Genomic DNA, 22243 nt, shown 5'->3' on the forward strand with positions numbered 1-22243 from the left:
GGAGCGGAAGTCAACCGCACCGGAGTCGCAGCGTGCGCGTGCGCGCTACCTTCCGGAGCCCGGGAGGCGGAAGTACGACCTGGTTGCCTCAGCTTTGGCCTGCAAAGGCTTCCTTGTGTCTCCTCCACTAGCCTACTCCGGTGAGGGAGTCAGGCATAGTTCGGGCAGAGGCAGAAAGAGCGACTACGCGAAGAGCTTCGGTGGCAAGGTTGCTAAGGCTTCTCATATGCTTCAAGAGAAAGTAGTTTTCAACTGTGGAAAGGGACACCGACGGGAACGGGGGAGGGCGGAGCGATAGTAGCCAAAGGAATGAGCTCGCGCCAGGTAAGGCCCGCCCCCGCGGAGCGTTGCCTTCTTGGACTTGTAGTGCTGGGGTCCTGGAACTGGCCGGGTTGACTGCGCACGCTTAGCCGTTGGGCTGGCCCCACCCCGGCGGGCGGAGTAACGGTTTGGAATCCCCCAGAGTCCGCGAGCGCCTGTCTCCTCCACCAGAGCTGAGAAAAGTGTAAACACGCGCGCTCCGGAAGGCGTCCTCCAGTGGGAGGTTGCCTGGGGAATGGCTGAGCCGTGTGAAGCTCCCAGCTGGAGAGGAAGGCTCTGTGCTTATTGTCTACATCTTGCTTTGTCGTGACGAGCTACCTAGACCCACGCAGAGCAGGCTTGGTATATGCATGCCCCCGTTCTCACCTCTTAAGTTTCTAACAGTTGAAACGCAGGTATAATGCTTGACTACCACTCATTTTGTGGAGGAAACGCTTGTGGCGCTACGAACCCCTGGAACACGAAGGACCGGACGAAGGGCCGGGTAGAGGGTGGAGGCGAGTGCGCGCACAGAGGCTGCTCAAGGGGACACCTGGCAGTAATGTGCAGGGTGGAGCTGAAGGACGGGGACAGAAACGAGGGAGGCGAAGAGAGCGCTAGGGCTTGGCCGGAAGGGAGAGAGAAAAAAGGAAGGGCCTGAAAGAGGAAGAGAGAGTACAACAGGCTACGGTACCTAGTTCCAGTTCTTGGTCCCGGGGGTTTGTGGCCGCTGCTGCTTTCATCTTCCTCAGCCAGAACAAAAGGAGAGTGCCAGCGGGTGCTTCCTTAGGACCTTCAGTGCGGCCTCCGCCTCGCGGACTTGCCGCATTTGTGTCCGCTCCCTTCTCCAACCCTTTTACACTTGGCTCTCGCATGAGTAGAAAACGAGCACAATTAGTGGAAAACACAAGCTGGGGAGTCAAGGGATTTGGGTTCTATTCTTGTCGTCCCTTGGTGACGACATCATTACCTTGGGCTTTTCACACTTTCAGTGCCAGAGTTCCTAGATCAATAAAATATTATTACAATATATAGACCTCTTATGGAAATGTTTTCACAGTACTGAATTCCGGGTAAAGTATGTGTAGCAGTGTGGTATATCTGTGTAGTTGTACAGTCACAGCTCTGGATAATACTGTGATGGTCATTACTATTTAAGTGCACCATGTTATTGGATGATTGACTGGGGTCTTTTAAGAGATGTTTTCACTGCATCTGCAACTTTATAAACAAGTTTTTAGGTACATTAATAAAGACATTTGTGAACCAAAGTTATCCCTGCTTTTGTTAAAATGTAAAGTTCTGTATTACTAAGTGGTTTTCAAGATGCTCGCAGTTGGTGGAATTGTTTGTGGCTTAGGGGAAGCTTAGCCCTTCTTCGTACCTCCCTGTATGTCGAAATACAACGTCGATAGAATCGGGCATTTTTCACTAATTTGAGGTATAAAAGAAGGTACTTTTCACCTAGGAAGTGCCCTCCCCCCCCCCCATATTTAGCCTATCAGCTAAACTTCAGATTGATGCAAATCTAGGCTCAGAATAATACTATTATTAGTGTCTGCTGATGCTAATATTTAAAGAATAAGAATTTTAAAAAGCTTTCAAATTGTATTTTATATCATTTAATCTGTAAATCAGAAGTTTTGTCAGCATTTTATGGTAATTATGAAAATTCGTTGAGGGAAGATTCACTTATTTTAGATTTGATAAAATGTTAAACATTTGTTGTTTGCGATTTGATTTGACATCTCTTATTTTCATGTATTGCTTTAACCTCTGTGCTCTTATGTTTATTTCCTCCCTTAATTGTGATTGCCTTGCTTTACCAACGCAGTAGCAGTGTGACAAATTAATCTCTTTACCTAAATTGATAAGTGAGACTGTACATAGACTTTTATTACTGCCCTCTAGTATCCCTTATTTGTGACCTGTGTGTTGTAATCCATCACAATTTATCAAGAGTTGACATTTATATTTATTTATATAGCATGGTACTGACCTAAGGTTTATAAAAATGAGAGTCATTGTAATGGACAGTCTGAAGCACTGAGATGCATATTTTCATTTTACTGACAGACATCTACTAACCTAAGACCACTTTAAGCCAGTGGTCTTAAAGATGTGACAGCCTTCTGTCATGGTTAATTTTAGGTGGCAACTTTACTAGATTAAGAATACTTGGAAACCTGGTAAAGCAATATTTCGGAGTGTGTCTGTGAAGTTGTTTCCAGAGGAGATTAGCATATAAGCATGAGTGAACTAGGTGGGAATGACCCGCCCTCAATATGGGCAGGCACCATCCAGTTTTCTGGGGGCCTGGAGAGAACAAAAACAGAGGAAAAGTCAAATGTATCACTCTATTCACTGGAGCTGGGATACATTCTTCTCTCTTGTCCATGGACATCAGAACTCCAGGCTCCCCCAGCCCTTGGGTGCCAGGACATACAGCAGTGGCACCCCCAGGCTCTCAGGCCTTTGGCCTCAGACTGAGAATTACACCATCAGCTTCCCTGGTTCTGCGGCTTTCAGACTTGGACTGAGCTATGCTGCTGGCATCCCAGAGCCTCCAGTTTGCAGACAACCTATCGTGGAACTTCTCAGCCTTCATAATCACATGAGTCAACTCCCCTGGTAAATTTCCTCTCATATCTATATCTATATATATGGTATTGGTTCTGTCTCTCTGGAGAACACCGGCTAGTACACCTTCCATTTGCATAGTACTGTTTATACTATGAGAAAAATAAAATGAGGATCAAAGAGCTTTTCCCTGAGAGTTTGTTTCAGACTCCTCAATACCAGGTCAGGACAATTTATGTTTGTCTCTTAATGCTATTTCAGCTGTATTGTTGGAGTGAGCAGGACTAAGCCATGTTGGGACCTAAAACCGCCTGGGCTGTAGGCAAATTTTTAAAAGACACAGTTTTTTTTCTTATCGTGTATTTCTCTTGAGTTCCCTCTTTTCCAATGAGCATTTGATATTTTGAACCTTGGTATGGGACAAGGTGACGTAATGAGTGTAAGGTTTTCCAGTCACTCTGGAGCTGCAAACTTGCCATAAGTCACATACTAACCAGACCCTGAGAAGCCAAGGAAGACATCAATGAAGCTATTCTATTCTATCCTGAAGCAGGACCCTAAGGTAATAATATCAAGGACAAGAACAGAAACCAGACAGAGCCTTGGTGAGACCTTGCACTTGGCTTCTTGCATGAAGACCCCACAGCCCACATTCCCTTTCCTCCTACTTTTCGTTTCCCACATTCCATTCCTCCAACCCCCTCTTTAAAAACCCCTCAGTAAATCTGAGTCTTTGAGATGGTTTTAGTCTGACCATTCTCCTTTAGGTTTACTGGAGAAATAGGTCAGCCTATCATCTCTCCTCAGGTTACCAGTATTCCTGAATTAAAGATGACTTCCATTTTCACTGACATTTGACTTTTGAGTTGTTTGTTTTTGTTTGGGGTAGGCAGTTGGACTTGGGTTCAGTATCACTGTAGTGCCTAAGACTACAGAAGGCAAGATCTGTATAAATAATGGTTCCTACCTAAAAGACCATAAAAAACTAGCATTTATAGAAATCCTTCAAAAACCATATAATTAAATTCTAGGTGTTTAGAGGGAATGCAGTGCTACCCACATTCAGCAGTGGGACTGAGGGTAGTTAGGTAGGCTATATGGAGGGATTTAAGCTGAGCCTTGATAAACAGATAAAATTCAGAGATGAGGAGAGCAATGAAAGAGGCATATCAAAAAGGGACGAGCAAGGGCACAGGTGTGAGAATTGTTATGGTATATGTAGAGGGCAGTGATCAGCTTGACTTGTACTTTTGTTCCATGTTCAGGAATACTAAAAAATGTATGATTGTAGAGAATTTTGAAAAAGTAAGATTTCAGAGTAACAGTCAAGAAATAGAGCATATCAAAACCTACCATGAGGAACCGGCCGTTTCCGGAAACCGGCAGCCGTCCCAGCCTTAAGATTGGTGCTTGCGACAGGGAATTGTAAGCGCACTCTCTTGCGGTTCCCGGTATTTGGGCCTTACCTCGTAACAGCAGGAAAAGAAAATGGCACTGCTGTGCTACAACCGGGGCTGCGGCCAGCGCTTCGACCCCGAGACCAATTCTGAAGATGCTTGCACTTACCACCCAGGTGTTCCAGTCTTTCATGACGCATTAAAGGGTTGGTCTTGCTGTAAGAGAAGAACAACTGATTTTTCTGATTTCTTAAGCATTGTAGGCTGTTTCAAAAGGTAGGCATAATAGTGAGAAGCCATCTGAACCAGTCAAACCTGAAGTCAAGACTACTGAGAAGAAAGAACTATCTGAATTGAAACCCAAATTTCAGGAGCACATCATTCAAGCCCCTAAACCAGTAGAAGCAATAAAAAGGCCAAGCCCAGATGAACCAATGACAAATTTGGAATTAAAAATATCTGCCTCCCTAAAACAAGCACTTGATAAACTTAAACTGTCATCAGGAAATGAAGAAGATAAGAAAGAAGAAGAGAGTGATGAAATTAAGATTGGGACCTCATGTAAAAATGGAGGGTGTTTAAAGACATATCAGGGTCCACAGAGTCTAGAAGAAGTCTGTGTATATCATTCTGGAGTACCTATTTTTCATGAGGGGATGAAGTACTGGAGTTGTTGTAGAAGAAAAACTTCTGATTTTAATACATTCTTAGCCCAAGAGGGCTGTACAACAGGGAGACACATGTGGACTAAAAAGGATGCTGGGAAAAAAGTTGTTCCATGTAGACATGACTGGCATCAAACAGGGGGTGAAGTCACCATTTCAGTATACGCTAAAAATTCACTTCCAGAACTTAGTCGAGTAGAAGCAAATAGCACATTGTTAAATGTGCATATTGTATTTGAAGGAGAGAAGGAATTTCATCAAAATGTGAACTTATGGGGTGTGATTGATGTAAAGCGAAGTTATGTAACTATGACTGCAACAAAGATTGAGATCACCATGAGAAAAGCTGAACCTATGCAATGGGCAAGCCTTGAACTGCCTGCAAGCAAAAAGCAGGACAAACAAAAAGAAGATATAACAGATTGAGGGGGCGGGGGGGGGAGGGTAATTGCCTGTTGCAGAATTCTTAATCTGTGGTGAAGTGGTGGCTTGCTGCTGTAGTCTTTTGTGATCATCGTCATCATTGAATCTGGCATTTCAGGGTCAACATTAGGTTTTTAAAAGCAAAAATCATTTCATCTTTTGTGCCTCCCATCTTCCTTGTGAGTTACTTAAGATCTGTTATACATTTCTCCTCCCTGGTGGAACCATAGTTGTGTCCTGTACTTGAAGAAGCTGGAAGATAGTTCATAAACATAATTGCAGTTTTTCTTAGTAGAATATTATGTTAAACAAAAGAACATTAAGGAACATTTATGTTTGGTTTTTTTATATCTCTTTCCATTATCCCATAATTAGTAAAGCAAGATGAATTGTCAGATTATTAATCAGTTTTTTCATGGATTTGAGTTCCTATAATACTTGAAAATCTTTAAGGAATCAATGAAGCTTTGCATTGTTTTTTCCATGTGGGTTGGTTGCTTTTTCTAGAACGTTTAATTCTGAGGTAGTATAGTAAGTAAAAAGGGAATATATGCATTGGTTAATAAATTGGAATTTGCTTACAAAAAAAAAAAAGCCTACCATGATACATTCATATAAACAACATAATCGTTCAGCAAGATATATTAAAAAACAATGAGAAAATCTTAAATTCAGAAGGAAAAAGTAGATCAATACTGTTATACCTAAGAGAAGAACAATTAACCAAGAAGCCAGAGACACAAATGATGGCCAAAATGCCAGCAAGTATGAATGAACTGTTAATAAAAGAACAGATCAGGAAAAATAGTGCCCACTATATGTTAACAAGTCTGAGAAGCAAAGAAATGGATGGGAAAGGCAATAGGATGTACTAGTTAAATATATGCTTTATTAAGTTATGGCAGCCAGTTTTCCAGACATCATCAAAAAATGGGTGAGAGACTGATTCAGGGAATAAAAAGGAAGTAAAGACTATGAAGACTGAACATGCTGATTGAAGGCATTTTCCTACTCACTCTTTAAGGAGATTATATCCTTTGAGGCCTGGCAAAATGTATACCCATTTGGAAAAGAGCACTTTGATCTAGAGAGGTCCTGCAGCTTTAATTCTTTTCTTTTTTTTTTTTTTTTTTTTTTTGGCTGTGTACAAGGGACTTTTATTGATGGTACATGACAAGGTAGGGCTCCCTAGGCCCCTCCCCTTCTTTAGGGGGTCTGGGATGGAAACTGCCAAGGAGGGGATATTCTCAGTGTGTTGGGGGACTGAGTTGGGACAGGGACTCCCCAGCAGCTGAGGTCCTCTCTTTTCCTCTTGTGTTCTCGCTGGGGCTGGTGGTCCTGGGGGCTCTTACTCCTTGGAGGCCATGTGGACCATAAGGTCCACCACCCTGTTGCTGTAGCCATATTCATTGTCATACCAGGAAATGAGCTTGATGAAGTGGTCATTGAGAGCAATGCCAGCCCCAGCGTCGAAGGTGGAAGAGTGTGCGTCACTGTTGAAGTCGGTGGAGACAACCTGATCCTCAGTGTAGCCCAGGATGCCCTTCAGGGGGCCCTCCAATGCCTTCTTCACCACCCTCTTGATGTCTTCATATTTGGCAGCCTTCTCCAGACGGCAGGTGAGATCCACAACTGACACGTTGGCAGTGGGGACACGGAAGGCCATGCCAGTGAGCTTCCCATTCAGCTGAGGGATGACCTTGCCCACGGCCTTGGCAGCGCCAGTAGAGGCAGGGATGATGTTCTGGAGAGCCCCACGGCCGTCACGCCACAGTTTCCCGGAGGGGCCATCCACCGTCTTCTGGGTGGCAGTGACGGCGTGGACTGTGGTCATGAGTCCCTCCACGATGCCAAAGTTGTCATGGATAACCTTGGCCAGGGGGGCTAAACAGTTGGTGGTGCAGGAGGCATTGCTGACGATCGTGTGGGTGTTCTCATAGCTCTCGTGATTCACACCCATCACAAACATGGGGGCGTCAGCAGAAGGCGCAGAGATGATGACCCTTTTGGCTCCGCCCTTCAAGTGAGCCCCAGCCTTCTCCAAGGTCGTGAAGACACCAGTGGACTCCACGACATACTCAGCACCAGCATCACCCCATTTGATGTTGGCGGGATCTCGCTCCTGGAAGATGGTGATGGCTTTCCCATTGATGACAAGCTTCCCGTTCTCTGCCTTGACAGTGCCATGGAACTTGCCATGGGTGGAATCATACTGGAACATGTAGACCATGTAGTTGAGGTCAATGAAGGGGTCATTGATGGCGACAACATCCACCTTGCCAGAGTTAAAAGCAGCCCTGGTGACCAGGCGCCCAATACGGCCAAATCCGTTCACTCCGACCTTCACCATCGTGTCCCGGGGATGCGGCTGGCACTGCACGAGAGGGAAGACGCAGCCGTCTGGAACGGGCAGGAAAATTTTGCAGTGGATATCCTTTGAGCTGGATAAGACTGCTCCTCTCTACAGCTTCTCTGCTAAGAGGTAACTGTCTTGTTTTTTCTCTCTGTTTCTATTCAGCTCACTCCTAGAAGAATGCTTAGGGTACTAAACTGCTCTATAGCTATGCCATTATACTGTAAGGAAGTAGTCTGCTATACTGTTTCCTAGGCTTGAGAAAGGTTTTGTATAAGGGCTCCCTGACCTTAACCTCAGCTGCCACTCCATGCAGTTGGAAGAGACTTTCAGGCTTCCCTGGTACTATGGTTTGAATGTATGTGTTCCTCTAAAATTCATATGTTGGAACTTAAGCCCCAAGGTGGTGGTATTAAGAAGTGGAACCTTTTGGGAAGTGATAAGTCATGAGGGTTCTGCCCTCAGAAATGGTATTAATGCCCTTATAAAAGAGGCTTCAGAGAGCTGCCTGACCCTTTTGCCCTTACGCCATGTGAGGACAGAGCATTCACCCCTTGTGCCATGTGAGGGTGCAGGAACAAGGTGCCATCTTGGAAGGAGAGAGCCCTCACCAGACACTGAATATGCTGACAAATTGACCTTGGGCTTCCTAGCCTCCAGAACTTTGAGAAATAAATTTCTATTGTTTGTAAATTACCCAGTCACAGATATTTTGTTATAGCAGCACAAATGGACTAAGATGCTTGGTTTGTAAGTAGACTCCTTTTACTGTTTAAATTAATATTTCCCACTATCAGAAATACATTTTACACCATAGCCCAGTAAATAAACTCACACACCTAAACATACATGTAAGTGTTATGAGACTATACTTAACCCCTACTGTATGCAGTGCTGTCTGCCATTTCTATTCTGCCCCTTTAAAAAAAATTTGGTTATTACGCACTAAAATAATGTCAAAGTACACAGGTTGTAATTTAAGTTTGAAAGCCACTGCTTTCTATCTCCCATAATGTTTTGAAGAGCTTATACTATTCTATAAATATCTGAGAGGAAGGATAAATCTTAGCACAGTGATGTCTTATTCTTTATGCATTTGTGCAAAGGGGTGATGAAGAAGAAAATAGATATTCAAGTTCAAAGAACACCAGGAAACTCAAGAACAAGGCTACTTGGAGTTTTCTTTGCTATAATTGATAATAGCTACCTCCACAATAGAGCAATAATTCTCCAAATGAGCAAAAAGTAATTCCCTCACAGTAAGTAGACTTAGTACCTACCTGTCCCTCCATCGAGGAAAATATCAGGCATGGATTTGCAATTCTTACTCCCATCTTGATTCTTACCTACCCATCAAGGCATCTGTTCATATGCCACCTTCTCCATCGAGCCTTCTTTCATACACTTTTACAACAGGTAATATAATGTAGCAGAGAAAGAACATAAGCTTTGGAATCTGGTAGAATTGGTTTTAAATCTCAATGCTCCCTCTGTGATATTGGAAAATTACTTTAGTTCAATTTTTGTATCAGTAAAATGAGGATAATGATAGCATTCCTCTGGGTTGTCCTAAAGATCAAAGGAGATGTCTGTAAAGGCTCTGTATTGCTTGCCAAATAATAGGCCTTTAATAAATGTTCATTTCCTTTATTCCTCTTGGTAATTACTGTCCCTTCAGAACATCCAGGCATAACTTTCTACTTCACATTGTAGCAATATCCTTATTTTTATTCACCCTATAAGTTGAGCTACTTGAAGATAGGATCCATTGGTCATCCATATTTGTATGATACAGTGTTTAGCAGAAGGTGCTCACAAAATAGTTATTGATCTACTGAAGAATGTCATCAAAGATAATATAGTTATGTCAAAATTTAAAAAGAACACTTGCACACAAATGTGGCAAACAACTGGCTGAAATCTTATAATAAAAATAATTATGATGTAAGAGCACTGATCACTAGGATAGTAAAGAAATAATAATAATTTATTATACCAATATTCAGAGTTCACTCAGTCAAATGACAAAGAGCACCTAATGCCAGAAGATAATGGGCCATGTGTACAGAGGTTCTGCTGGGGTAAATGTGACCAAAGAATATTATGTCCAGTGAAGACATAATTTAAGCATACAGGTAAAAGGCAGTCACTTTCAAACATGAGGTAACTCGAACAACACAGCATGCTGAGCTTTTCTTGGGGGAGAAAGAAAACTATGTGTATATATGTGTGTTTATTTATACATATACACATAGACAACAACGGAATCCAGTCAAGTAGGAGAGAAATTAAAATTTAAAACTCAGAGGGCCGGCCAATGGCTCACTAGGGAGAGAATGGTGCTGACAACACCAGTCAAGGGTTAAGATCCCCTTAACAGACATCTTTAAAAAAAAAAAATTAAAACTCAGGAAGTGAAAAACTGTGGTAAAATAATTTATTCAACAGCAGGTATTTGTCAGTGCCTACTATGTGTCAGACGCTCTTCTAGGCAGTTTGGATACATCAGTGAGCAAAGCAAATAACTCATCTGCATGCGTGAAACTTATGAAGTATAGCTGGTTTAAATACGTGACTTTACTAATACTAAGTAACTATGGAAATTATGGTTACAGAATAGAAGGTTAATGTTATAAACCTGGACAAAATAAATATATAAGTAAAGTAACTGAAAAATTGTAAAGAGAAGAGAGAAGGGACAGAAAGCATGTAAGTACTAATTTTTCACAAATCATCTACCTTTACTGTTTAAAGATGAAAAGTAGTTTAAACTATTAAGAATAACAAATCCCACTTAGAGGTTTTTATAATTTCTTAACCTGGAAAGAGCTTTCAGAGAAGAATACCTCTCATGTTAAAGAAAAAAAAATTTCTGCTTCATGTTCTTTTGTTGTATCAAATTCAAGTAAAAGCAATTAAAATTTGAACTTTTAAATTAAAGTTAACATCTATTATACACAGCAGGGTCTAACTAGAACTGCTTCAAGTATTTTCAATGAGGGAATTTAATACAGGGAATTAGTTATACATATAATGGAAGAGCTAAGAAGTCAAACATGATAGTGAGATCAACTCAGTAATTAGTAAGAGCCAGAAGCCACTCAGCCCTTAGGCTGAATGGACTGAGGGAGAAAGCAGTATTTCCTCTACCACAGTAGGGCAAAGGAAACACAGCTGCTGTGACGAATATACTCCTGGCTTCTCCCTTTCTCATGCCCTCTAGTCTCCCACCAGTCTTTCATTGATTGATCCCAGTCAGACGTCAGCTAACACAGGAGCCAGAAAAATGAAGCTTGCAGGGATCAAATCCCTTGCAGTGTTGATAGAATAGAGGCAAGGCATGGAATGAGCACATATGCCTTGCAATGAATATAGAGTACCACACTATTAAAGAAGTTTTGCTGCTTATCTATCCAGAGAGATATATAGAATGATAGCTGAGTGCACTCTTTACCTAGTCTTCTTGGTCCATTCAGGCTGCTGTAACAAAATACCATAGACTGAGTGGCTTATAAGAAACAGAAATTTATTTCTCACAATTCTGAAGGCTTGGGAAGTCCAAGATGAAGGTGCTGACATATTTGATGACTGATGAGGGCCCATTTCCTTGTTCATAGATGGTGCCTTCTAGTTGTGTCCTCACATGGTGGAAGGGGGAAGGCAGCTCCCTGGGGCCTCTTTTATAAGAACCCTAATCCCATTCATGAGGGCTTGGCAGTCATGACCTAATCACCTCCCAATGGCCCCACCTCCTAATACCATCACATTGGTAATTAGGTTTCAACATATGAATTTTGGGGGAACACAAACATTCAGATCATAGCAAAAGTTATTTCTGGATAGAACAATTTGAGCTGATTCTTGGAATTTTATCCTTGTATTGTTCTGCATTATTTGAGGGTTTTTTAGTTGGGTTTAAAATTTTCACGCTGCATTTTAACAAGCTAACCATTAATGTGTAAGTTTAAAACTATGCTAAATTTACGCAGAGTTCTAAAATTGTAAACGTATGCTTTTTCAGTATTATCACAATGTACATTGTTAACCAAGAAAAAACACATTGAGAAAAATAGCTCCAATATTCTGAATTTATTCAGGAATAGAAAATAGAATTATAATTCGGAATGCATACCATGGCAAGTCACGAATGTATTTAGTGAGGAAAGGGTAAGAGAAAGCTTTTATTAACAAAAAGGGAGAGGTTCACATAAGCTATTTGGTACAGAGTTCATTGATTTTGGAGGCTCTAAGTCAGATTTATCATCAGTTCTTTGGCTGATGTGCCATTACTGGGCAGTTTCTTCTTGAAGCATCATATCTGAATTACTATAGTTCTAAAGAATTCCTAGTGATAAATTTTGTCACAGAAACATGTGCATACATGCAAAGCAGAGATGTGCGAAGGATGCGAAAGACGTGAAGGCATTTGTGATGGGTATTAGAAGGTCCTTGGGAACACTTCTTGTCTTAGACAAACAAGCATGAGTCCCTCTCTTTCATGCCTTTTTGGGCTCTATTTTTTCTGAGTCCATCAGAAAGTGATTTCATCAGCTTTCACAAAATTAACACAATATATTAATTCTGTGATTGATAAGCTTTCTGATTCCCCTCAGGTAAGAAGTTTAAATTAAATTTGGGATCAATTAATAATACACTGTATTCTTGTAACAGCTTTACCCTCATTGCATTGGTAAATAGTTTAGTATGAATCTTTAAAAGGTAATATAGTCACAATGCCATTATCACACCTTAGTCTTTTCAAAAAGTCAATGCCCTGTGGCTCACTCTGGAGAGTGCAGCGCTGATAGCGCCAAGGCTGTGGGTTTGGATCCTATATAGGAATGGCCGATGCACTCAGTCAGTGAGGACCACACCGTGCCGAGGGTTGAGATCACCTTACTGGTCAAAAAAAAAAAAAAAAAAAAAAAAATCAATGTCATGTGGGAAAAAAAGGTAGGAGGACTTTTCTAGATTAATAAAGAAGTTTAACAACTAAATGCAATGCTTGGATCTTCCAGTAAAGATGGCAGAATAGACGGTTCCCAGCATCACTCTCTCCCACAATCAACCAATTTACAACTATTAAAAAGCAATGACAGCCAAGCTGGGGCCACTAGAGCTCAGGGGAAGAGGAGGAGAGACCTACGGAGTTCACGAAGGCAGGAGAAACCACGATGAAAGAAAGAAAGGATCACTCCTACCATTTTAAGCCCCGGCCGCTTCAAGGCTGGCCCTCGTGAGCACACAGATATGAGCTGGCAAAAGCCTCTGTTTGCCCTTCGTATGAAGTTGCTTGGAGGTGGCAGGGGAGAAGAGGGCCTTGGTGGTCCCCAGGCCTTGGTGGTCCCCAAGCCAGCAAGACTACTAACAGGGTTCCTATGAACCCACGTAGTGAGGAGCCACAGACAACTGAAAAAAGGAGCCATTCAGAGGCTGGTGAGTCATCACAAGGGACTGACACATGGCCTGTCCCATGGGAAGTGTTTGGAGTGCAGCGGGTAGGGGAGATGAGCCACTTGGGGAAAACTGGGGTACAGCATGGACAGCTGATCTGACTTCCAATCAGCACAGGCCCACTCAGGAACATAGGACTGCAGGGGTGTAGTTTGCTGAAAGAGTCAGGCCAAGACCAGAGTTTCCACACAACGCAGGTCTAACAGACCTCACAAGACCCAGAAGTGCTTAAAAGGTCAACAATTAAAACCTGAGCTGCATATGGAACCAACCTAAATGTCCATCAATAGATGATTGGATAAGGAAACTGGTATATATACACTATGGAATACTACTCTGCCATAAAAAAGAATGAAATACTGCCATTTGCAGCAACATGGATGAACCTGGATCAACTTATGTTGAGTGAAACAAGCAAAGCACAGAGGGATAAATACTGCATGTGCTCACTCATATGTGGGAGCTAAGAGAGGAAGGATGGCGGGAAAGAAAGACCACAGTAGTGCCATGATCCAACAGAGGAAGGGAACATTCCTAGGGCTACAAATTGGAGTTGTGGGGAGGGAGGTTGGGAGATAATTGGGAGGGGACAAACAAAGGGTACAAAAGTAATTTCTGGTAATGGGTATGCCTCCAGTATGAATCTGGCCCTCACATCATGGGCAAGAGGGGAGACAATGAGCTTTGTATCTCATAAATAAATAGATAGATAGATAAATAAATAAATAAACAGAAAAACTGAGCTGCACAAAAAGCCTTCCCCAGAGAATCAGCAGCAAAGCAGTAATTTAGCTCAACTACAGGGCTCAAATGCTGGTTCCTTTAGGAAGTTCCCCCATTTTAAGAAGTAAACAAAGGACAACAAATTAGCTCCAGTGCAGAGTTTAAGTGGTGGGAACAGTGAATAATCCAACACAGAATTGAAAGAAAAAACAAAATACCCAATGATCAGAGACAAAGTTCTAATATTAATCAGTAAAGGTCTAACACCACCAAAGAACACCTATGAAACCTAGAAGGACTGGAAGTCCCCCAGGCTCCCAAGCTGGGGAATACGGGGGGCCGTGGGCCTCAGCCAAGTCCCCCTGCTGACTGCACCCAACCCAGCAACAACCACCTAACTTCAGCAGGAAGCACCCTGGGCTCCCAAGCCAGGAGGGCAGTGGGGAGCTGAGGGCCTCAGCCATACCCGCTGACATGTGCATCCAGCCCAGCAACGACCAAGCTGCCACTGGAAGCCCCCTGGTCTCCCCTGCCTGTATGAGGGGGGGTGCCATGGGCCTCAACCACAACCCCTTCCTTCCTCCTTCTCCCACCCTATTTCCCTCCTCTTCCCCTCTCCCCCATCTGCTCTACAACATCTTAGAATGTAAAAAAATGATAATAAGCAAATACCTTTAAAAAAATAAAATAAATGTAATGCTTGAAACTTGATTAGATCCAAATTCAGAGGAAAACACCTAAAAAATATATTGGGTAAATTTTATAGATGGCCTAGAAGATGTTATAAGGGAATTATTTTCTTAAGTATAATAACGGTATTTTGATTTTTGTGGGGTTTTTTGCCACTGTCCAGTATGGGATCTGAACCCTTGACCTTGGTGTTATCAGCACCACATTCTCCCAAGTGAACTAATCAGCCAGCCCCTAATAATGGTATTTTGGTTAGAAGATGCATGCTGGTTGGTTAGGAGTTAGGGGTAGAATATCATGATGTCAGCAAGTTACTTTTAAAAAAATAGGTATATAGATAAGGCAAATATGGCAAAAGTTAGCAATTAATGAATTTTGGTGATGGGTGTGTTATTGTACCCTTTCAACTTCTCTGGTGTTTAAAATATTGCATAATCACAAATTTGGAAAAAACTTTGGATAGACTTATTTGCAATAAAAATAAATGTAAATGAAAGAAATTTAAACAAAGGCTATCTGATGTTATGAATGTTTGTGTCCCTCCAAAATCCATATGTTAAAGCCCTACCCCTCAATGTTTATGGTATTTGGAGATGGGGCCTTTGGGAGGTAATTATGATTAGATGAGGTCATGAGGGTGCCGTCCTCACGATGGGATTAGTGCCCTTGTAAGAAAAGACAGCAGGGAGCTTGCATACAAAGGCACCCAGGAAAGACCATGAGCACACAATGAGGAGGCAGCTGTCTGCAAGCCAGGAAGAGAACCCTCACCAGAACTCAGCCATGCTGGCACCCTGATCTCAGACTTCCAGCCACCAACTTTGAGAAAATACATTTCTGTTGTCGAAGCCATCCACTTTATGGTATTTTGTTATGGCAGCCCAAACTAATATATCTGGGAATGACCTAATTTTCCTGAGTTAGATGGTAAATCCTTGACAGTAGTATGAAGATAGATGTCTATGAGACCTACTGGACAGAGAAAAGGTAGGCACTCAAGTGACGTGAACTCATCGAGATGCTGGAGAATAATATTCTCTTCTTCCTTTGTCAGAAATAAACTCTCCAGATTGTTGGAATAGAGTCTGAACTTTTTAATTTGTTGCAGGGGGAGGAGAGTGTCAGTCTTCACCCTACCTTTGCTGTTCCATGTATTGTTACTGTTTGCATATCTCCTGCAACAGGAGATAGTAAAAATGATAGCCTAGTCCAAGTCTACATTTACCTTTGCCTACGTCACCAGAAGGATTCATAATGAATCTTGTCTACCCAGTGTTCGGGTGCAGGACATTTCTTTGGCCCTTCCCAGACCCCTTCTTAATGCCCCAGGGGACAAGCAAGCTTCTTCCTGGGAACCTGTCAGTATTTAAGTCTTCTTCAACCATCTCCAGGGTGTTAAACCACACCATCAGCATTTACTCCCAATATAGAAATGTATTGTACTGATTTCCTTAATTACAGAATTGACTTAATGTTTTAGTATAGTAGTTAAGAGCTCAGACCTTAGAATTTTAGCTTTGCCATTTACTTCCTGAGTGGCCTTTGACAACTCAACCCTTCCTTGTAATAGTTTCCATTGTCTGTAAAGTGGAGATAGTTGTTCCCACCTGTGGTGTTGTTTTGGAGATTAAATTTGCCAGTAGATTTAAATAGATTAGCATCACAGTTAATAAATAATAGGCACTTAATGAATGTTAGCCATCTTAATCTTCATAATTAGCTTTGCCAGGTTGATAAAAATCCTAAACTCAAACCTGTTTAGGAGATGTTTTCCACTAGGTGGCACCAGCCACAGGTAAATAAAATCTTCCACATACATTGTATTTCAAGTTTGGAAGTCACGAAGAGACTGCAATGGTAATAATGCAAATGTACATATATTGATAGAAATATACTGTGGTCCCCAAAACAAAGCGTTTTATCTGTAATAATTACCGAAAGCATGTCTTACAAGTCAAACATGCTCTGGTTTGTGATTTCCAGACCCTAGAAGATTCCAATTCAGGGTGTTAGCAGACAAACTCTGAGAAAACTAATTCTATATCAGAGTGTGGTGTTGTGACTTCGACATCTCAGGGTAGTAGTTAAAGTGGTCAGGTTTGGCCAACAACTGGGGCTTTTGTTTTGCATAAATCTGTTCCTCCAACTTTTGTTGTAGCAAAGTGTAATTTAGAGAAGAACCCTGCTGAAGGCCAGAGATTTTGTGCCTAACATGCTGTGGGAAGAAACTGTTGTGGGCAATGGAGAAAGGAATAGACAGCTGACATAGGGATAGCAACTTGGTTAGAAGAGTAGAAAGGTTCAAATAAGGTTTTTAGGAAGTTTTTCTATGTGATAAGTAATATCAACAATGTTTTTACAATTAGATATTCTGACATCTGAGAAGCACATGGTAAAGCAAGACAAAATGGGCTGGACACTTGAGTTACAACACTTCTTTACTTTTCTGCCTTATGATTCCTTTCTATTATTCCTAAACCTCCAAGTAAACTCTTGTTAAACATATCTTAGTTACGTTTTAGGGAATCAAGGGAGAGAGTTGTGTCCATCTTTGGAACAGATTATTACACCAGTTGGAACTGAGTTACAGAATTAAGGTGATAAAGTTTTTGAAATATGAAAGCACTCCTTTGGAATACTCATTAATAGAGAAATTGTATAAAAGCCTGGAATTCCTACAGTTTCATAGGATGAGATGTTTTTGTCATTTGGGTATCAAAAGGCAGAGCAGTCTCAGAAGACTGGCCGTGGTAATACCCTAAACCACCTGAAGTTCTAGGGACTGCAGATGGGTCCAGAACAGGGAGGAGTTGACAGAAAAAAAAGCACAAAAGGGCAAAAGTGAAGAGGAAATGTAAACAAATGTGGAACAGAATTAAATTGCTAAGAGAAAAAGTTGAAAAAAGTAGTTTGGGAAGTCAGTGTGGGCTGAGATTTCTATTATAGAAAGAAAATAGAGGCCAGTGGCAGGACCCACTCTAGCTTCCTCACCCTCTGTTCCCAGCCCATCCTTATCCCCTGTCTATCCCACAGGATGGGGAATTTTTGTCCTATATGTGCTAAATCCCCTCTTGTTTCTTGTCCACATACCAGTAGTTATCTATTTCCTTTCATTCATCTTCTTCTTTCATTACTGGTTTTATTCTCTAGGCATGTAAAAAAATATTGAAATCTCTACCTTTTAAAACAAAACAAAAACCTCCCTTCATTTTGCATCTTGTTGTAGTTACTGTCCTGTTCATTCTTCTCTTGGCAGCCAGCCTTCTAGAAAGAGCAGTCTTCCTGGATCCACTTCTCCTCTTCTTTTTCTATTCCTTCCTTAATTCCCTGTTCTCTGGCCATTTTGCCAACACGCAGCTGAAAATACCCCCACCGAGGATACCAATGAACTCCTTCATGTCAAAATCATTGGGTGGTTTTCAGCCTGAATCTAACTAAGTTGTCCGCAACATTTACAATGGACTTCATAGAACTATATTCAATTTTTCATTTATTCAGTAATTATTGAGCACCTACTATGTGTTCGACATTGTACAGACACTGTGATGTATAGACAGATGAGGTGCTGCCCCAAGAGTGTAGCCCGGTTATTACAGCAGTTATCTGGCCTGGGGCCAGAACAAGGGGGGATGGTGAGCCCCACAACATTGATTGCTGGGACGGCAAGCACTTATACTCCTAAAGGTGCCACCCTTTGACTAAGTTCTCTGCTTGTGTCACAATCTAAATGTCAAGACTGCTTGCTCAAATGTTATTTTCTTCATACTATTAACAACTCTTCTATCAATGTATTAAAACTGCTGAAAAGGTGACACTTTGGGAGCGAATGACCCCTCCTTATGTTCCCCCCTCCCCCAGCTAAGCTTTCCTTATGTCATCTTGGAGCTTGCTTTCCTAGTGGGATCAAACTGACAGTGTACATTGTAAACAATTAAACGATAAGTTCAGAGAATTGTAAATGCTATGAAGGAAATAGAGCAGGGCAATGTGATACAAAGCACCCACAGTGCTGGGGTGGAGATGGAGAACTGGTGTATATAGTATGGTCAAAGAAGATGATACTTCAGCTGAGATCTGAAAGGTGAGAAACAGTTCCTCTTTAGTAAAACCTGGGGGGAAAGCCAGACAGAGGGAAAAGTAAGTGCAAACGTACTTAAGAACTTGAAATGTTGGAGAAACGAAAGAATGCCCCTGTGCCTAGAGCTTTGTGATATGATGGTAGTTAGAAAGGAGGGAAGAGGTGGGCCTTGTTTTATAAGATGGATGGTGTCTCTAGAGCGTGTTTAAGTGCTAATAGATATGATTCAGTAGAGAAAGGGGAATTGAAATGCAGGAGGGGAGGGGATTCATTGCACACATGGAGGGGCTTGCTTTGATAAGAACAGAAACATACCTTTTAAAACACTTTTCCTTTAGTTTTAATAATGTCACTCTTGATTCTCCCCCTCCATTCTCTGACTGTTCCATCTCAGTCTCCTTTCCAGACTACCCTTTAATTTTGGTTGACCGCAGGGCTCTGTCTACAACTCTCTTCTAATTATCCTCTGAACATTTTCCTTTGGCAATTTTATCCCTCACCACATCAGCCTAGACCACTCTCTTGGACTTCACACTCTCCTATCCAATGGCAGATATATATATATTTTTATTTTTTGTTTTGTTTCTTCGTTGTTGTTGTCGTTTTTGATTTTTAGTGGCTGGCCAGTACAGGGATCGAACCTGAACCTTGGTGTTATCAGCACCATGCTCTAACCAACTGAGCTAACTGGGGTATTTTTTTTTAATCTCCCAAATTTATATCTCCAGCCCAAACCTATCCTCTGATCTTCTGAATTAACTGCTTATTTGACACCTCCACTTGGGTAGAGACATCTTGAATTCACCGTGTCCAAAATTGGGATTCTTGGGTCCACACTTGCACAAAACAAAACTCTTAACAGTGGCGGTACTCAGTGATGGTCCAAGTTCCACCTTTCCTCATAACCTCCACCCATTATTTGTACAGACATTTGAAGTTTTTTCTTTTTTTTTTTTTTTTGTCTTTTTCGGGACCGGCACTCAGCCAGTGAGTGCACCGGCCATTCCTACATAGGATCCGAACCAGTGGCAGGAGAGTCGCCGCTCTCCCAGCGCCGCACTCTCCCGAGTGCGCCACGGGCTCGGCCCTGAAGTTTTTTCATTCTCATGTAAAGTGTCATGGTAAACATTATTAGAACTCCCCAATATTTCTAATTCTCCTTCCCTTCACAGACATTTAGAAAGATTATATTTGTCCATCTCCTTTACGGTGGCCACTGAAAAGTGAGTGGAAGTTACTCATTGTTTCTGGGTTGAAATATTTAAAGCAGGTGCACAATTCTCCTTGCCTTTTTGTTTTCTTTGCCTTCTTTTATACCAGGGTGATCATGTGTTGATATATAGATGTCTAAGATCAAAGCAGCTGGAATGCTGAGCCATCACGTGAGAGAAAATTCCCCCACAAGTCACTTGGACCCTTGGCAAACTTTGAGTAAGAAAAAACAAGCAAACAAAAAAACCTTTGTTGTATAAATCACTGAGGTTTTTGCTTTTTTCTTCTGAAGTATACGTGTGCATGTGTGCGCGTGTGCGCGTGCACGCGCACTTTAGATTACTGAAGTATAATTAAACATCATGACTGATATAAATGCTATGCAAATGCATATTTGAGACCAATTTCTTTCAGCTCCTTTTTCCAACTAGCTGGCCACCCATAAGCCTCCACAAATAGAAATTCTGGTGCTGCCAACGAACCCAAATGGGCCCTCTTCAACTCTACCCAATTTCATTAATTATCCATCACCATTCACTTAGTTGCTCAATCCAGATTCCATAAACAGGGATTATTTTAATTTCTCCCTCTTCCTTTTCCCCACAGTCTGATCACTGACTTTTTCTAAGTATGTTTGAATATGTCTTGGACATCCTCAGTAGCCTTCTTCTTGCTCCTGCTTCCAGTCTTGGGAAATACATAACACCTTCCCATGGTACAAAATCAGGAGTTAATAAAGGGTCCACCATAAAAATTCTGCCTCCCACCTCTGTCTCCCAGCCACCCAGTTTAGTTCCCTCTTGTACGCAACCAGAATAACCAGTTACTGTGTATCCTTTGAGAGATATGCTCTGTACATAGAAAAAACATGTCTATATTTCTCTCAGAATAATCATTTTAAAATACAAATGTGGGTTAACTCAGTTTGGAGAGCATGGTGCTAATAACACCAAGGTCAAGGGTTTGGACCCTGGTACTGGCCGACCACACACACACACACACAATCTGACTATATTTTTCCCAGTTTAAAGCCTTTCAGTGCCTTCCCATTACAAACTTTTGAATGTTTAGGGCCCTACCTTGACTACCTCTTCACGTTCCCTCTCTCCATTGCACTCCAGTCCTGCTGATCTTTCAGTTCCTAGTTGAATTCCCTCCCACTTGAGTTCTTTCATGCCTCAGGACTTTTACATATGCTATTACCTCTGCTTGAAAAAATTTTCCCAGGTGTGTACATGCTAATTCCTTCCTTAAATAGTATCTCCTCAGAGAATGTGCCTAGTCTTCTCACCCTTGTTTATCTTCTATCATTGCCCTCCATTTGTCCCTTTCAAAGCCTCTACCACGTGCAGTCATTATGTATTTATTGGCATGTTTACTTTACTGATCGTCTCCCACATTAGACTATGAGTGAAATCAGAGATGGTCTGTTTTATCACTGAGTAGTACTGGATACCCAGTCCTTAGTTCTGTGCCTATTACAAAATAGATGCACAGTAAACATTTGATAAATGAATGAATGAATGAGGAACTGGCAGAAAAACTAGTGGCCTGGGATGGGCAGAAGCAGATGAAACTGCAAAGAGAAACTGGCCTCAATAACAAGCAGGCAAATTTGGCCTCTATATTACTTCTCCCCTGGAGTACAGATTTTTATCCCAACCTTCCTCACACTGTGAGGCTGGCTGTGTCTCTGGCTAGGCCAACCACCAAATATGGAGAAGACGGGCTGAGGAAAAACAGGAGCAGAGAGTCACTCCCAAAGGTTCAGGCCCTTTCATTCTTTGGGAGGAGGTGGCAGCAAGCACAGAGCACTCACTTGCCAGAGCTTGTATGTTGTCACAGACATTTAATAACTGGTTTAAACAGAAATATTAAACAATCACTTCTTCCTTTGTTTTAGGAACTAAAAGTTCCTTTTTTACAAGCAAGTAAAACCAGAAAAAGACAGTGACTCCTACATAGAAACAGCAATATGTTTATAAGGAAATATTAGCTCAACAAAGTCAGATGAGTATCTACTTCTGCCTTAAATATTTTTAAGTAGCACACATTTCTTTTCCTGATTATAAAAATGATGCCTCATATAATTAAAAATAATAGAATACCAAAATTATCTTAAAAGGAAAAACTATGGAAATAAAAATCACATCCATGGAACAAGACTTTTACTTCTGAATCACAAAAGCTAATACGTCTGCTTTCATCTCTCACTCTCTCCTTCAAAGCTGAAAACAAAAGCCTCATTCATCTCTGCTTTAATTTCATCTTTTGAATTTATTTCTAGGTACCCAGATCAGTTGATTGGATTAGCTAGGTAATGTAACCCAGCCGTTTTCTCTTTATCTCTTATCAGTCTAGAGGATAA

At 41.6% G+C, this 22243-nt stretch overlaps 1 protein-coding gene, 1 long non-coding RNA gene and 1 pseudogene across 2 annotated transcripts in view; 2 read left to right on the forward strand and 1 right to left on the reverse strand.

Annotated features, from left to right (window-relative positions):
• The first annotated feature begins 67 nt into the window (after positions 1 to 67).
• The window catches only part of LOC134380332 (uncharacterized), a 62761-nt gene continuing 40585 nt past the window's right edge, over positions 68 to 22243 (forward strand). The window contains exon 1 of the long non-coding RNA XR_010023863.1: positions 68 to 324. This is a non-coding gene — a long non-coding RNA (uncharacterized LOC134380332). The remainder of the gene's footprint in view (positions 325 to 22243) is intronic.
• LOC134380569 (cysteine and histidine-rich domain-containing protein 1-like) lies at positions 4252 to 5368 on the forward strand (annotated as a pseudogene).
• On the reverse strand, positions 6507 to 7774 carry LOC134380331 (glyceraldehyde-3-phosphate dehydrogenase-like). The gene has a single exon (XM_063100094.1). The coding sequence runs from the start codon at positions 7713 to 7715 to the stop codon at positions 6714 to 6716; it is 1002 nt and encodes a 333-aa protein (XP_062956164.1). The 5' UTR covers positions 7716 to 7774; the 3' UTR covers positions 6507 to 6713.

This window comes from Cynocephalus volans, chromosome 6 (assembly GCF_027409185.1).
Source record: "Cynocephalus volans isolate mCynVol1 chromosome 6, mCynVol1.pri, whole genome shotgun sequence".
NCBI lineage: Eukaryota > Metazoa > Chordata > Mammalia > Dermoptera > Cynocephalidae > Cynocephalus > Cynocephalus volans.